At 38.3% G+C, this 18,241-nt stretch overlaps 1 protein-coding gene across 2 annotated transcripts in view; it reads right to left on the reverse strand.

The window, feature by feature from the left end:
• EDIL3 (EGF like repeats and discoidin domains 3) overlaps positions 1-15,966 on the reverse strand; it is a 392,288-nt gene extending 376,322 nt beyond the window's left edge. For both annotated transcript variants that reach the window (XM_031447711.2, XM_010982003.3), the window contains exon 1: positions 15,455-15,966. In XM_031447711.2, the coding sequence (XP_031303571.1) occupies positions 15,455-15,521 (67 nt within the window). In that variant the 5' untranslated portion in view covers positions 15,522-15,966. The remainder of the gene's footprint in view (positions 1-15,454) is intronic.
• Between the last annotated feature and the right edge of the window lie 2,275 nt (positions 15,967-18,241).

An 18,241-nucleotide genomic window follows, 5' to 3' on the forward strand; every position in this document is an offset into this window, starting at 1 on the left:
AAAAAAAAAAAAAGGTTGATTCAAACTACACTGTATGATTATAATAAGTATGATTTCATCATATTAGCTGTTATGGAGTGCTGGTTTTTATTGCCAAATGATCTAAATATGAAGATTTCTATAATGCAGTTACACGTAGAAATGCATACTTTCAGACTGATATACCGACGTAACGAGCCCAAGAAGTCACTGTTAAACTTTGTATGCTCCAATTGGTGGGCTCAGATTTTAGGCTTTGCTCCTAGTAATTGCCTTCACAAACAATTTGGAAGAGTTCTTTATGCTTCTTATTATTCTAAAGTCAATTGACTTAATTTATAACATATTTCCAATTAGAGTTAAATCAGAAAACTGAAACCTCCAACCCTAGATTAGTTTACTATGCAGCTGTTATTGGTAATAGCATTTTAAACATTCAAGGTACTTGAATTATGGGGAATATAAAACAAAATAATCTCTTTAAAATTATCAAGAAATGTTACTTCAAAAATAAACAAATGGGACCTAATTAAACTTAAAGCTTTTGCACAGCAAAGGAAACTATAAACAAAATGAAAAGACAACCTACAGAATGGGAGAAAGTATTTGCAAACAATGCAACTGACAGGGCTTAACTTCCAGAATATAAAAATAGCTTATATAACTCAATAACAGAAAAACAAAGAACCCAATCAAAAAATAGGGAGAAGACCTAAACAGACATTTCTCCAATGAAGACATACATATGGCCAACAGGTACATGAAAAGATGCTCAACATTGCTAATTATCAGGGAAATGCAAATCAAAACAATGAGGTATCACCTCATACCTGTCAAAATGGCCATCACTAAAACGTTCATAAATGATAAATGCTGAGAGGGTGTGGAGAAAAGGGAAACCTCCTACACTGTTGGTGCAGTGTTAATTTGGTGCAGACACTATGGAAAATAGTATGGAGATTCCTTAAAAAACTGAAAATATGAGTTACCATATGATCCAGCAATCCTACTCCTGGGCATGTATCTGGAGAAAACTCCAATTCAATAAGATACATGCACCCCAATATTTATAGCAGCGCTATTCACAATAGCCAAGATGTGGAAGCAATCTAAATGTACACTGACAGATGGTTGAATAAAGGGATTGTGGTATATATACACAATGGAATACTACTCATATAAAAATGAATAAAATAATGTCATTTGCAGCAACATGGATGGACCCAGACATTATCATACTAAATGAAGTAAGTCAGACAGAGAAAGACAAATACCACATGATATCATTTATACGGAGAATCAAAGAAAAAAAAAAAAAAGAAAGAAAGAAACATTTCCAAAAAAAACAGGCTTACAGACATGGAAAACCAACTTATGGTTACCAAAGGGGAAAGGTGGAGGATACATTAGGAGTTTGGGGTTAGCAGATATAAACTACTACATATAAAATAAACAACAATGTTCTATGGTATAGCAAGGGAACTATATTTAATATAACAATCTATAATGAAAAAGAATATGTGTGTGTATGTATATGTATAACTGGATCACTATACTGTATGCCAGAATCTAACACAACATTGTAAAGCAATTATACTTAGGAAAAAAAGTTATGTCAAATTGATCTATACCACTTCCCAAAGACTATATAGAAATTATTTTTAGCAACCATTTTACTTATACTTTTTGATCTGAATACATTCTACATTTAAAGTATTCACCATATGAATTCAGATGTATTTCTTAATAATTATACATAATGGCACAAACATAAGTTACAATAATTAAATCCATGTGCTACTGTCACACTAATGAAGAAGCAGATCAGTAGGAATCTGAGCTGATGCAAATATTTCCTAGAATTTAGTATATGATACATGCTTCATACCCTAACAGTTGTTGGAAGCTGTGTTGGGGCATATTTTGTGGGAAAAAGAAGAGCAATTATTATGTACTTAAATGTGATGCCAAAAGCAGAATTCGTAAGAGAAAATATGGACATATTTTACAAAATAAATTTATTTTAATTGTTGCATAATAAACCTAATACATATAAAGACAAATGAAACTTGAGACAATATACTTGCAACACAACTCACTTTCTTCAAGTTTTTGAACAGTCACGCTTGACTTAAGCACCCTACATAAAAATGAAATCCACTCCTGAAATCCTTATACCCTCCTCTTAACCGACAAGACAATTACCTTAGGTTATTCTGTTTCCCTTTACTAGAATGAAAGCGCTATATGAGCAAGGATTTTTGTCCATTTTGTTCATTGTTTTCATTACAAAACCTAGAGCAGTTCTTGGCATCTGTCTCTACTAAATAAAAAGCTGTTGAATGGATTATAAAACTAGCTGGTATGATCCCTTTTATGGATAAAAACATTACTTTGAGATATTTATTTATTGAAACAAGTCTAATAATGTAGACACCAAAATATCACCAGTTACAACTCTTCTTGAATGAGTGGCTATAGGTTCAAAAATAATTAAAACTTCAAAACAAAGATGAGGAATTCACTCCCCCTCCAAAAAAAAAGTTTCTTTCTTATCACATAAAAAGGAGCAAAGCATTAGATTTTACAGTTTTTACTATACATAATCCTTTGCTGTGTATACCTTTTAAAAGACATGTCCCTTTCACAGCTTTCAGAAAAGGAGTGGAAATTACACAATTACAGGGGTCACAAGCGTACAGATTGTTTTAGAACTACTGAGGCATTTAAGAAAGACAGAAATAAAGTTGCCCAAAGAGGAATGAAGAGCAGTTTGCTGTGACATAAAGATCGTCATCATGCAAACAACTCTAAACAGAGCTGATTCAGGAAGGCTCTTGGCTTGTGCTGATACAGCACCCAGGTGCTGTCCTTTTCCCTCTGGCAAGTACATCTGGGCTCATCAGGTGTGACTGCATGGTGGGAGGAGGGAACAAAGTTATGGTTGGAGGAAAGTTATCGCTGGTGGAGATCATGGGAGCGATGGCCAGGGCACTGGGGCAATTAGCAGACCAAAGGGCTACCTTGCAGCTCCTCCACCTGACAATTAAAACTCCACCAAGCACTTTGAATTTGTTTCACATACTTTTCTTGCCAACTCTTCATAATAAAACGACAGCTGTCTGAATCTGTCTATTCTCCATATACAATTGGAACTATTTTATTGCAATTTGGTAATTTAAGGTAAAATCCAAATTACAATTTTAAAGTGTTTATAAATTAGACAGCTATGGAAACAAGTAGGTAATTTATTTAGTCAGCTCTTAAGAGTTTGCCACCACTTAAGTATTTATTGCTTTCTAAAAGTGTATCACTTGTGCCATAAATCACATGTCAATGCATCAGTGTGTCAAGCAGAGAAGAATTTATTAAATGAGTTAACGGGTCTAGCAAACGAACATTTTTTTTTTTAACCAGAGAAAGATTTATATACCAGCAGAGTTGTTTTTCATTCATGTTTTTCACTCATTCAAGCACGCATAAATTCAGCCAACAAATATTAACTGGGTACCTACTGTAACAAGGCATCATATTTGGAGCTGGATTTACACATTAGGGAACAAAATAGATGTTTTTCCTGTCCACATGGAACTTGCAATACACTGGAAACAGGACAGAAAGTAAATAAATAAGTGATTATGATTATGATAACGATTTTAAATGCCGTAATTTTCAAAAAGGACAGAATGATAGAGACTAATGACAGAGGTATATTGCGTGTGTGTGTGTGTGTGTGTGTGTGTGTGTGTGTGTTAAATCCTCAGCTACTTGGAGAAGGTAATCAGAGAGATTCTCTGATGTGCAGTTTAAGCTGAGGAAAGAGCTGGGAGCAAAAAATGGCAACACACAGAAGGAGATAGCTAGAAATAAATATAGACATAGGAAAAATATGGAAATAGAGACAGATGATAGTTTCAAGAAGATAATGAATACTTCAAAGACCTGAAAGGAATAAATATGCAAAAAAAAAAAAGCTAAGGATAGGAATTTGTATATTTCATTATTATTTAGCTGATATGTATGTGATATAAAAATAGCAATAAATAGCAGAATAATATAATTTTCAGGAAATAAATTAGGTTATTCTGAGATTCTGTGGGTGGAGAATACATCATATTGTACTAACGATCATCATGCTAGATAGAGAATGAAAAATAAAGTAAAACTCCCATGAAGGCTAATGCAAAACAAAGTGATGGGGAAAAAAGGACATAGATAAGTATTACTTGGAAAAGTCTGATAGGGAAAAAAACCCAGCAAAACAATAGATTAAAAATTAAAAATGTATTTGCAAAATTTAAAAGTACAGACTAATGTGTGTGGAATTATTTTAGGGAAGCACATCCTTGGAATTCTCTGCTGAGTTTTTGGCAAGCCTGTTGCATAATTATGTAGGCTACTTGGACAGATTCCAAATGAAACAACTAAAATGATGAAAGGATTGGCTTACAAGGACAGATTAAAGGAAAAACTATGTACGACTTTAGAATGTCAGAAACTAAAGGAACATTATGGTTTACAAATACTTGAAACATGTAAATTTGAGGAAAAAGAATTCTTTGCATATAAGGTTGCACAATTATAAGCAGTTAAAAAGGAAAATAAATTTCCCATAGTAATAATACTGTTTTCCAGGAAGAACCACTGGACAAATAATCCAAGGTGGGCGAGGATTTAGGCCACCACAGAGACACAGACATTCCCAGTAACCAAAACTATGCAGACCTCCAAATACAGAGGCCCATCTGAGTGGGACAAAGTAGGTCAGGGCACAACTGCAGAAATCTTCCTATTCCTCCAGCTGTGCTTTAAATTCAGAAGGGGTCCTTCCTTGGATGTAAGGCTTTTCTCTGTAATTGTGCTAGAGTGAAAAATGAGTCCTAGACTTGGGTCTATAACACCTAGTTTTGAGAGCTGATCACTTACCCTACTCAGTCTGTATCTTCATCTGTCAATGGGGATGGTAATAACCCCCTAGGTGGTTGGGAGGTTTAAAAGAGCTGTCGCATGTGAATATTTTATGTGCTTAAAAGCATAGCTCTTCGTGAGATGTATCAGTTATTACAATGAGCTCAATGTGTCAACAGCTGTAGGATGAGCACTGTCAAAGAGCATGGCACCTGGGACTAGGCTCTTGTAAGTCTGCCTTTCTGCTCTAGACAAAATCAGCTCTCCTCTGAGTCACTGTTCACCCTGCAGCCCTCTTAACTGGATACTGTTTTCTCTCCCATAGCTTTAGACATGAGGTAGGCAGGAGTCCCTCTTGTTCCTCAGTGCAACTTCCTGAATATTCTTTCTTTCCTCTCAAAAAGAAACAAAAATATTACCCCAGTTTTAATTTCATGCCATAGATCTCTGTTCCCCACTCCTATCCCCTTACTACACCTATTTCCTGATTTCTATACCATACCCCCTCATTCCTCGAAGATTTCTGTTCCTGGTTCACTGTCATTCTCTCCAATATTTCTCCTGCTATAATTTCTGGGTGATTTCAATACCTACATGGGGGATTTTCAACACCCAACCATTCACGCCTTCACTCTTTTCTTCCAACGAGCTTGCCTTCTACCCTCCCTCAATCATAACTCCTACGGCCATACTCCCAAATTTATACTGATCATAGTTAGAATTACAGCGTAATTACTGCAATGCCCACATAATCTTACTCCTCACACCATCACTTTCTCTATTTCTTACTCATTCCCTTTAGGATCCACAACTCAACCTTTCAGATCCACCAGGATTTCTACTGGATCCTATCACCCTTTGACAGAACTCCAGTTTTCTCAGTGCCGGGGTAGTAAAGGGACTTTGGAAATTACCTTAGTCTGGGACATAATGAAGAAAAAATGATGAAAGCATCTGGGCTGAGAAATTCACAAATGTTTGAATACCTCTTGAAATGGATAAACAGAGAGACCAGGCTGGGAAAGAAGAGAGAGAGACTACTGAAAATTAGAGCAATGACAAGAGTGGGTTCATGGGGAATGAAGGGCAAGGAGAGGTAGAAAGACAGAAAATTTTGGTAAGAGATGGACAGTCTGAGAGATCTGGTAACTGGTAACTGAATAAATCACATGATGAGAAAGTCTAATGAACAGCATTGTCAGTAGGTAGCTAAAAATGGAGATGAGATCATTAGTGTTGGTAACTTTCAGCAAGTTTAACACCAGAATGTTAAAAGGGTCGCAAGTTTTTAAGGGAACAACTAATAGAGAAGAAACAGGGTTCTAAAGCCTTTGAGGAAGCTCAGGATATTGTGATGGTTAGTAACTGGCTCCAAAGAGGAAAGGGAGTATGATATGCTGATGGCAATTAAGTGTTAATACTGTACTGAGAGGCAGAGTAATTTCTGAAAAAGCAAGTAGTACATCCACTCCTCGTTCTCATCTTGTGAATCCAAGAACTGAGAAAAAAGCACAACTATAATTACCTCAAGTAAAGTGCTGTAGCAGAAAAGAGTATAAAGTAAGTTGGAATCAGAACACATAGAGTCAAGTTCAAACTGTGTCACTGGTTGCTTGAATTACAGGTGATCTGACTTTTTTTGAACCTCAGGTTCCTTATCTGTTAAACAATATTAAGAATGCCTTCTCTGCTTATGTTCCGTAGAACAGACAAGGGAAATGCTTATGAAATATTTTATCACTGTTATTGTGGAATAAATGTAATGAAGCATGTGGAGGTCCCTTTAAACTATTAAATATTATACAGCTGTACAGAAGAAGATACTGACAAGATGATCTCAGATGGTGTAATTCTCATTGTTTTGTAAAATATTTAAAGTTAATCTAAATCTAGTTTTTAAAAACAAACCATATTTTGGTTAAATGATTTTTAAAAGAAACCAGAAAATTTAATTTTCTAGCTGATGTGATTTGAGACCATTTGGTATCCTTCTTTGGCTAAAATTTCTGAATGACATTACATAGAAATAAAATTAAATGAAGATGGGATGTAAGGCAAATAAAATACCTTCATTAAACTAGCAGAAATAAAAACCTTGTTAACCTTTAAAATCACAATGTCCTACATTATGTATCTGCTAACCTTTAAAATCACTTTGTCCTACAATACGTATCTGAAAATTACAGAGAAAGTATGCTCTTAAATATCATACTGAATAACAATGGAGCAGTGGAACCCTACAAAAACAAAATATAAAAGTCATGTTGAAATAAAACTGAAAGATTTCGAAGAACATGCACTTTGAATCACTTCCCAAATGCTCCTCCTCTTTTTCCTGTCTTCACTATTCTTACTACCAATGCATTATTCTGGAAGACACAGTAATTCCTTCTGTCCAAACAGCATACTCCAACCTTGATTTTCGAATGTGAAAAGAAAAGAGGCATGACACTGAGCCAACTTAAATTTGAAAATTTTTAAAATACCCCAAGAGAATAAATAGAATTTACCCCTCCCAAAATATCTATCAGTTAAATAGTAGTAAGATATGACATGTGTGTTTTACAAATCAGAAAATCATTTAACAAAATGTCCCTGTGACATATATACCGGATGTGTAACTCACCAAAATACAGCCTAGTTTAGTAGTTAAGAGAGAAGACTTTAGATTTAAACTGGGTTGTATTTCTAACAAGCTACTTAGTAGACTATTTGTTTGGGAAATTATTCAGCCTCTCTGTATCTGTTTTTTTATCCATATGTAAATAACAACAGTACCTGCCTCACAAAATTATTGTGAGAATCAAGATGGTTTTCAGAACAGGGGAACACACAGCATGCACTAAATGAATATTAGACTTACTAACTATACTTAAGAAAGATATTAAAATGAATGCCCCTTGTTAACTTGCCTACCAAGATGCTTAAAGTGACATCATGGCAGTTCCTAAGAAAAGAAAAGTAAGGAAAAACAAACTGATGTCTGAAAATTATTGTTTCCAGGTCAGAATTAAAGTTAGCTGGAAATGTCAGATCCTTGTATCTAAGAAATCTATCACTTAGCAGTAGCTTTTCTTCTAACTGAAGATGCATAACAAAGATAGATAGCACTTCATATCATGAATGTCCATTAATACCACATATTTAATAATGCTCTTGCAGGAGTATTGAGAAGTATTTTCAAAGTAGGCTCATTTTTACAACACAGACTGTAAAAAAAAAAGTTTATAAAACAAAGTGCGAAACAAATCTTTTAAGGTTCTTCAAACTACTTTTGATTTATCTTTTCTATAAAAGACATACTGCTGTCGAAAATATGCAGGTACTCCTTATGACACACTGATGAGCGGGTGTGCTGAGGGGACAGTTTCATTCATTTCAATACATATTGAGTATTTCAGTTTTGTTGCTGTTCAGTCGTGTTGATTGTTTTGCCTAGCACTGTTCTAAGCCCTGGTTCTGCAGGAAGCACAAAATATTACTCTAGAACTTATAAATAAATATTAAAGCATTTTAAATGGTAATTTGCGTTTTGTTTGCCTATAGACAGTATTTCGAAAAAGTGAGTGTTAACAGTACAAAAGTTAAACTATAGAAAGAAAAAAAGATGAATAAACAAACAGGAAAAAATAGTGTGAATGAAATTAAGAGTTCAATTATATGAGCGGAGAAGGACATCAAAGATGTGAGCACAGATAAAAGACTGATGCCTAGAACTGGGAGACTGCTCTACATTACTGGGAGGGATTCGTCAACTTATTGCAAATGAAACATGCTCCAATGTTCCCACTTCACTGTTCCAGTCTTTTCTGCTCAGGAGTCATGAACAATTTGACCAGGACTGTCTTCATATAATCTCCAGTGGCAGTAAAATGTAAATGGTCATTCTGACCTCAGTACAAGAAGAGACTTAAGAGGATTATGGTGCATTCCCAAAATAAATGCCTTTATCAAATACCAGGCATAAACCTTCAAGAATGCATGGTGCCCTAACCCATTTAGAGATTACCTTCAAATCAAGCACAAAATCATTTGACAAGAGATTAAAACCTTGGCCTTCCTACTTATGGACTAGAACACTTATTAAACTATTTTCAAGAGAGATGGATCAATTTGATACAGACCTGTTTGCAAAAACAGAAAAAGTAAAGCTAAGATCTAGTCAATCTTCTTTCTCCATAGTAACAATCACGTTCAAAAGTGCTTTAGTACTTAGAAAGCCTTCACTTGCATTCTTGTACTTAAATCCTCCATTCTACTTCACGCACTGTTAAATCGTCTGTTGAACAAATCTTACAGTTACTAACACCATAATAACACATTTTTAAAACAAAATAAGAGGTCATTTTCTCCTAAAATATAACCAAATAATTGCAGGACGTCTTATCTGCATTCCGAAGTCTACTTTTCTATAAAATTGAGTCCTTTGTTTTGTAATACATATCTTCATTTCATTACTTGAGGGAAAAAAATCAATAAAATATATATAATAACATCTTCTCTAGAATGATGGGAAAATAAAGTTTCAAACAAGCATATTCCTCAGAAATCTGCTCTTTGACCTTTAAGCAGATTTTCAAGCTTAAACATTTTTGACAAAATCTCTTCCATGCATACATTTCACTGCCTTTGTACCCCAAATGTCAAACATATTGCAGTGGGTCTTTGTCTAGCATGCAAAACCAATACTGACATCAATTATTGTAATATTCTCCTACAAGGAAATACCTTCTGGCCTTTCAACTTAGCCCCTCTCCCCACCCCCAGTAAGTGTCCCTAATTTTTTACAATGTTAGCTAGCACTGCTTGTGTGGATGCTTTTTCAATCTTCTCTTTGTCTAACAGCTGCCATATTTTATTGCTCTGATTAAGCCTACTTGTTCCGTCATACACCTTTCATTTTCTGGATCCATTTATAGAGAGTCCAGGAACTTAAAAACCAAGAGAAATAGACTTTACTATATGCTTTAAGGCCTAAATGTAGTATCTATTCTAGGTGGTCAGGAGTTTTTGATGTTTTCTCCCAGATTCTCAATTCTGTGCTCCAAGCAAAGAAAGAGGCTTTTCTACAAGGAGGGGGCGGGGTGGATATAAATTATTGCCCAGTTGATAGTTTTAGGCACGACTCCGTGATCAAATCAAGGTATAAAATCTTGAACTGTTCCATAATTCAGATCCTAATTTATTTCCATTTATGTTTTAAACCTCAAGATTTAGCAGTAGAGGCTTCACATTATCATTTTCTCTTGTTTTTTCCTCACAAGAAAATAAACTGCAAATTCCACAATGTTTTGGAGATTTGCAACCTTTTGATAATGATAACAGGATTTTATAGTAGATGCTGCGCCCTAGTTGCTATCCAGCAAAGAAACATTGTGTGTTGGGGGTAGTTACTTAAGGGGGACTCTGACACAGATAGGATGCCACTGGAGACAGACTGTTTGGCATGGTGTCTGTGACTTTATAAAAAACCGAGAGAACTTGTAGAAATGGTGTAACAGTGAATCAGTAATGCTATTTTAAGAGAAATATAACAGCAGATGCTAGAATTAATCTGCAACTTAACAGATAAGGATCAACTAGAAACAAATAAATGATGTCAAGTCACTGACAACTATTGAAACACAACAGGCACATATATAAGGATTAGTAACTGGCTGAAATGGGTAATGACAGAACTTTATCATGTCATTTAGTCTTTTTTGCCACATGATTTATGTTACATAGAAACTTCCAAGGATACATACACCTTACCATTGTGATAGCAAAGGATAAGCAAGGTTGTCTCTTACCAGTAATACAGATATGTACAAATACATAGTTGAATATACATCCATGGAAGTCAATATAACAGAACTTCTATTTATAAAACTTGCAGTTGTTATGGAGAGTAAGCTTAAAAGTATGCCAAACGTTTCAGTAATAATTGTTTTAGTACAAGCACCACAGAGCTCTCTGTGCATTTCCTTGGAAGGTTTTCAGGAGATCTCTGAAAAATAATGGTTCAACCTAGACATGCACTTGCATTCTGCAACCAAGTTATAATCCTATGGTACACGCAGTAGGTCCTTGCAATGACCCGTCCCCTTTCTTCTCTGGGGAGCACTGAAAGCTTAACTAGATACATGTTTCACATAGAGTAAAAAGTCACTTTTTGTGGATTTGCAGATTAGCATTTACTAGTTTATTCCCACGGCTCCCCCACTCCCCATCTTCCCTTTAAAAGATCTCCATTTATTATCCTGACACCTGCTGGCAAGGGCATAGTTGATTCCAGTCTATTTTTCCTTCCAACAATTTCCCCAAGTCAAAGACTTTTTAGAGATATTTTCAGTAATAATTAAGTGGTACTTCATTCAGTTTAAGTATTTATAGTACTTCATTTCTAGCATTATCACACAACCATGAGAAAATTTTCAATAATCCACTTCATGCGGTCAACCACTTGACTCTTAATATTTAAGTGTTTGCTTCAATTAACCAAAAGATATTATAATCATTTCATGGGTTATAATTTTAAAAACAAAAGCAAAATACACTAAGCATCTTCCTTAAAACACAGGTAAGAACTGAGTAATAGGAGTGGCTTGGCTTTGGGTTTCCATGATTTTTTTCCCCATAATCACGTCAGTGTGCAAACTACTAGGAAATAAGCTCAAATTCATATAACTCAGAAGAGTAAATTGACTAGTTATGAGAGAAGCCATACCATTAATTACATATTTGCAAAATTTGTTAGTTGTTTCTCGGTACCTACTCATTGTGCTTTACTCTGATTTGAACTGAGTTCTGAAACCCACATGGTTTTTTGTGGGTGTCTTTGGCAAGGATATAATGAAACTACATCATCATAAAATCATACTTAAAGCTACTGTGCCTTGCGAGCGTGTTTAGTAAGCAACAGATATCAGAATTACTTAGCCTTTACAAAACTCTCAAATCAGGCAGGTTCTTAAAAGTGTACACAAATGATAACATACACAGTCTATTCCATTATTCAAAACCCTTCAAAAGAGGAAAAGTTTTAAAAATAAATTACCTAATTAAAATTTTCATCTTAATTAATATCAGTGAAATCAAGAGTATGGACTGTTAGAGTCTAAAAACTATCAAACTTATTTTATAATGGTTCTGAGTAATCAAGCTTTTCTATTTTAGTCATATGTATTTTATCCCTTTAGTTTATATTCCTATCATTTTGTGAGAAGGAAAAATTCTGTACATCTAGCAATAAGAGTAAACTTCATTAAAATATTAAATACCCTAGATCCTGCATACATGTTTGATATGAACACTGATCTTAAGATATCTGAGAAAAATACAATAGAGTTTTAATTTAGAGAAGAGTTCAGAAGTAAAATAAATTTGTCTGGTTTTGAAGATCTTTAAAAATTCAAGATCAAAAAAAAGGGAGAATAGACCATTTCAATTTTCATATCCCTTAATTTACATTATTATAAATGTTTTCCCCAAACTATATAAATTTAAAACAAAATGTATTTCAATTCTAAGAAAACATTTCAAGACTAATTAGGAAAACTTTTTCAGGAACACAGGGGAAAAAAAAATGTGTTTTGTATCATGACAGTGTGTGGCATGGCCAGGGTTTTGTATTAGTTTCAAACTATTAGATCAGGACACTTTGCCTCCAGTTTATTATTTTTAATTCAATATTTTAAAAATATTTTTCAATGTTTCACCTGAAATCTGAAGTTGAACTTATTTTTAAGGTATAAAATTAATGATCCTGTAAATCAGGTAATAAAGACACTAATGTGTAATAAATTTTTAGAAGTACAAAGGCCCGTTATATTTCAACATAAATATTGCTATACTAATGATAAAAGCATGGTCTTATTATCATGACTGAGACTGTTCAGGTACTAATTGATTCCCACCTAGAATTAACTAAAAATCACCATTGATTAAAAAAGGAAGTGCAAATACCAATGATTCATAGTATTTAGGACATATCTAGACATTTTTAGACATTGCCATTTGCTTAAAGACTTCAGGCACAAACTGCAGGCACAGGGACAGATTGCATAAGATGTCACGTGCTTGCTGCAATTGTATGCATGTTATTGGATTTTTTAGAGCAACCCATAATGATGAATAATTTAAGAGTTAATAAAATATTCAGTCTGACTGATCCATTGGTTTAATTTTAAAATAAAAACGACTAATGAAAGGAATTACATGTCCTTATCAAATCCCAGGCATTAATTAATGTATACTGCAACCCATACAGGAAAACACCAATTTCTAAAAAGCATACACTAGATAAATGATTTCTGGGGAGGAGGGAGGCACTGCGAGGTAAATTCTCATCCTAATACTGGCTTCAGTAAGTTTGCTCAAAGTTTAATTGTTTGGAGCTGTCGTGCAAGCTGCATTCTGCTTTTCCGCAGAGCTGAGGGTGAATAAATTTAAAAGGTGCAAGTTTAACAAAAAGAGCTCATAGAAAAATGGCCCATTTCTTGCCTAAAGTCCTCTATCCCTCTCCCCATAGGCTAGCTGGAAACTAGGGAGTAATCTACTGAAAAATGTGGAGTACTCAGCGCCAGAACATTGCCTAGGAGCCAGAATGGAGAGCCCAAATATAACACCAAGGTTGGCTTGTCTGGCAGAGTAAACTGTGCCCTATGCGTGGGTATCTTCAGGAGGCAGAGTGTCAAGATGCAGGGAGCCGGGACTCACCGCGCCCCAGGGTTCCTGCAACCACACACACACACGCTAGACGCACTTTCTCCTCCTCCACACTCCCCTCCCTCGCCCTCTACCTCCAAGCCGGGACTGATGGTGGCAGTGGAGGTATGGAGCAGGTACGTGTGAGAGGGTGAGTGGGTGAGTGTGTGTTTTCGTGTTTGGGGTGGGAACCGAGGCGGGCAAGGGAGGAGGAGAGGGGAGTGCCTGCAGTTCTCCCCTTCCCTTCCTGCTAAGGGATCAAAGCGCAGAAGGAATCCAGACAGGAAATGAGAAAGGAGAAATACAGATAGTGAGAGCACTGTCTTCTTCGTATCGCTGGGAGACTGGCAGCGCAACTACAGAGCCATTACCATTCCTTAACCTTCAGTGGAGTGGCTGCCTCCGCCTGATAACTGGAAGGGCACTTTGCAAACGCAAGCAAGGCACACACCTACACACACCCCTACATGCTGGGGAAAATAGTCACATTCTGGGGGAGAGAGGGAGGGAGACTGAGGAAAGGCGCGGCCATGGATCGCTACCGGCAGGGCAGCGAGGGCAGATGGCCAGGAACACCCGGCTTCTTGGGCAAACGGTAGCCCAAGAGTTCATAATTTTCCTGTGAAACAAATAGATGGCTGGGTACATGGATGGATGGTGTAGAATATTCACGCAGTGCGTAGTCCCAAATGGATCTGAGTCAATGCATTTTTAAATCCAACTCCACTCCTTCAGAGGCACAGCATTTTAAATCCTGTAGTGCACTCAGCTCTCCACTTGAAGCAGTCTGCGAAGGTTTTTTTTTTTTTTTTTTAAATACTCGTACCCCTTAGAAGAGGCTGCCTGGATATGCGGCCGCTGAAAGGGCGCAGGTCTGCTGAAGCGGCCTCCCCAGAGTCTCTGCCGCTCCCCCTGCCCTTTCCAGGAGACAACTTCAACACTGACCTGAACAGAGACGGGGCCAACCCAGGCTTGTACTGACAAGTCATCTTCCGCAAAAGACCTGGAAGTCGACTATACAACTCAGCAGGGGACTCATTGAAGTCCTACATTTCTTCTCTTTCTTTTTTTTTTTAACAGACTGGTTTATTTCATGCAAGTCATGGGAAGCACCACCAGACCAACTCTTACAACTTTTTCGCTTTGAGGCAGGGGCACCAGGGATGTCTTGCAATGTACGATTCTCTATTAACAGGAGTTACGCTTCTACCACAGGGAGCACTTAGCAAAGCTCTAGGCCCCTGGGTTAGAAGAGAGGCAGGTTCTTGTTTTTTTTTCTAATACTGATGCTGTACTGTGCGTCCAGTACGGGGAGGCGGGAGAAAGCCGAACTGACGCGTGAGAACGGTCTCCATCGCATCCCTGACTAAAACCCCCAGCCCAGGTTCAGATTTGCCAACTGCTCAGCCCTGCCAGCACTGTAGCACTGCACCCCGGGGGGTGACAGCTTTTCCGCTCTTCAGCCTCTTCGCGGTTTCAACTACTCCACCGACACCCGGGGTATGCTCGCTTCCCTTGCTCCACAGCGAAAGCCCCGCCTGGCGCCAGTAGCCGGCATTGCCCACACTGCCCAGGTAGCGTTCTTAGGGAGACCCGGTGGCCAAGTGAGCTGCAGAAAATTTGGTTTCCCTCCCACCTTCCCTGTGCCCTGGTTTTTCTCTCGATCTCATCCTGGTATCACGCACCCTCTTCCCCAGTCGGCCCCGCGTACTCCGCTCTTGACTTCGGAGCACTTTTTGGGGGGTACCCAAGGTGCGTCGCCTGCGGCGCTCACCACCCTCAGCGCGTAGGGGAAACCACCTCCAGCCCTCTAAATAGCGTCTCCCAAGGGACTCCCCGCCTGTCCCGTGCCCAGCGGCCCCAGACCCCGCTGCCTCACCTTTGCAGAACTGGGGGACACCGAGGCTGAGCCAGACCAAGAGCCAAGCGGCCACCGAGCGCTTCATGATCCCGTCTCCGGGACTTGACCCCGCTGGTCAGGGGTCGCAGCAGGGGGTAGTGTCGCTGAGGTGGCACCGCAGCTCAGGCAGACCCCGCCCCTGACAGAGGATTCAAGAAGATGTCTTCTTCCTACAGCTTTTCCTTGAACAGATTCTTGGAGTGGACGAGAAAGAGTGGTGACCAAAGAGAGGACTCTTCCCCTTTTGCCAGCGCTCTGGTGCCGGGAGGTGGGCGAGCTCCAGGGAGCCGCCAGCGGGCTCAGCCTCCGCTGCGGGTGGGTCCCAGCCGAGGCACGGCGGGCGGGGCGGGGCGCGGGCTCCCGCGGCGGCTCTGGGTCACCCGCAGACCGTGCGCTGCGCTCTCCCTGCCGCGGCTGCCGGGCTTCTGACTTAAGAGAACAATGAAGCGTGAGCAGGCGGGAGCGAGCTGGCGGCAGCCGGCAGCGCACTGTGTACAAACAGAGGCGGCGTGCGTGCGAGCCTGAGCCTCGCAGGCGCGCTCCCCGGCGCCCGCCCGCCCCGCGCCCCCTCCCTCCTATTCCCTCTACCAATCTCCCCCTCTTCTTCCCCACCTCTCTCTCCCTTTCTCTCCCTCTCCCTCTCAGAGGTGGCTCCTTCTGCTGGAAAAGAAAAGGGAGACAACTGCAGCCACACCCTAGCACCTGCCACTGCCTCTGAAGTTCCTACAGCGCTCCTGCCTTCTCCACACACGCCAGAGACTCTGGGGTTAAGAGAGGCACCCTTGGTGTCTGATATACTCTTGTTTTCCAGCACTGATTATAATTAACCACGTTACGGAATCCCCTCAAGTTCCATTCTCAGTCTAGCCAGGAAAAGAAGTTAAGAGATCATGAAAAGTGACTCTTGGGGCACGAAGCTTCTTGAGAGGACAGAACCCTGCAAAGTGAACTGTCCTGGATTCTCAGGAAAGGCAACTTAGTCAGCAGCCAACCTTTAAGCTAGGACAGGGCTGCTCCGCTGCTGCTCTGTATGCACTTTAGTTGGTTCTAGGCTTGGAAGAGAGTGTTGTGGGCTCATCTGTTCACGTGGGCAAAAAAAGGTGACCGCATGGGGCAAGCGAGTGGGAGACATGAATCTCATTAAGCAGGATATCTGTTTCAAATAAATAGTAGGGTGAGTTTGGGAACCATGCAATAAGACAGAAGGCAAGGAGAGATTCTTGAAGCATCACTATGGTAGGTCAAATTTCCCCTCTACCCACCAAAAGCAATACAAATGGTCTAGCTTTTGCAGTCAAAGTGGATGAGCCAAAATACAGCTCATGGCTTACAATAGTGCTTTTTCGTCTGTTTTTCAGTTAGAATATTTGCTTGGCGTACATAGATTCAGTTCTGGCAGTTGCAGGTAATAAAGTGAAAAAGTCTTTTTTTTTTTTTTTTTTTTTAGAGGGGGAGGTAGGGAGAGACAGAAGCATAGACATAGAGAAATTGAAGAAAACATTCTTGAAGGCAAGAATTTGAAAGGAGTAGCACCCCCTCCCAAAAAAGAGGACAATTGGTCATGCAACTTCACCTCCTGTTACCTCCTTGAGTCCTCTAAACTTCAATTTCTACCTTCCTTTGGAATTTGAAGTGAGAACAAGGATGCAAAGCTGATGGAAAAGTAACACTGCATACTGCTATGGAGGAGTTAAGGTACTGTACACAGTGACACACCAACAAAAAACAACAGCAACAATAAAAATGATTTCAAAACAAGGTTTGTTCAGATCTCGTTTGGTAGAAGGGTAAAAGAATATTTTTTAAAATGCCTTTGCTAAGAGAGAGAATCATCGATTTACAGCCTATTTTCTTGCTTAAAGCAACAGAAGTTTGAGTAAGACATCATTGTGCAGAGCTGTAGCAAAGCAGTCTTAATCAAATCCCAACTTTCTGATACATCACTCTTACTTAATTTTGAGATTGTGCTTTCAGTCATGCTGTGGCATGTCCACCTCTTTAACTTTTGAAATGAGATATTTAATATTATTTTAAAGGTATTATTTCTAAAGGATAGTACTAAATCTCAAAAACGTAAAATCAGAAACCAATGACTCTGTGATGAGATTTTAAAGAAAAAAAGTGTGCCAAGAGTTTTTTGTTTTCCTATTTTATTCTGTTTATTCCTACTTTTCTGATAATATATGACCTCACTTAATAGGCATGTTAGCAAGTTAAGTAATTTTTTTTGCAACAGCATATGCTACTAAAACTATCTTTTAGTTTAAATTCTTAAAAAACAAAACCCAAAAAACTCCAGGAGTGTAAAACTACATTAAAATGCATATTCTATGACCAAATGCCTGGAATTGTGACTGTAAATGCCATTCTGTATTACCTGGTAGTTGACTTGTAAAATATGCTGCCAGTTTAATACCTCTACTTTCTTAAGTCCCATTTCCAATCTAAATTTGATACATAGACTTTAGACTCAGTTCCCTGTACTTAGTTACCCTGTCTTTTTTTCCCACTTATTGACAATGATCATACATCAATAAGCGTTTCATTTTGAAAATTCCAGGCACTTTATCTAATTTACATTTATAGGACTCATTTCACTCTTACTAAATTCATATAGAGCCTCTTCAGAAGTGAAATATAAGAAATGTTAAAGGGCCACAGAAATAGACATTAAAAAAAAGGACAAGAAAAAGTAAAAGGGTGAAGTTCTGTTACGAATTTTTATTTCACATGAAGTGCTAAGGGACCTTTACTAATCACATACGA

Source organism: Camelus dromedarius, chromosome 3, assembly GCF_036321535.1.
Source record: "Camelus dromedarius isolate mCamDro1 chromosome 3, mCamDro1.pat, whole genome shotgun sequence".
NCBI classification, from domain to species: domain Eukaryota; kingdom Metazoa; phylum Chordata; class Mammalia; order Artiodactyla; family Camelidae; genus Camelus; species Camelus dromedarius.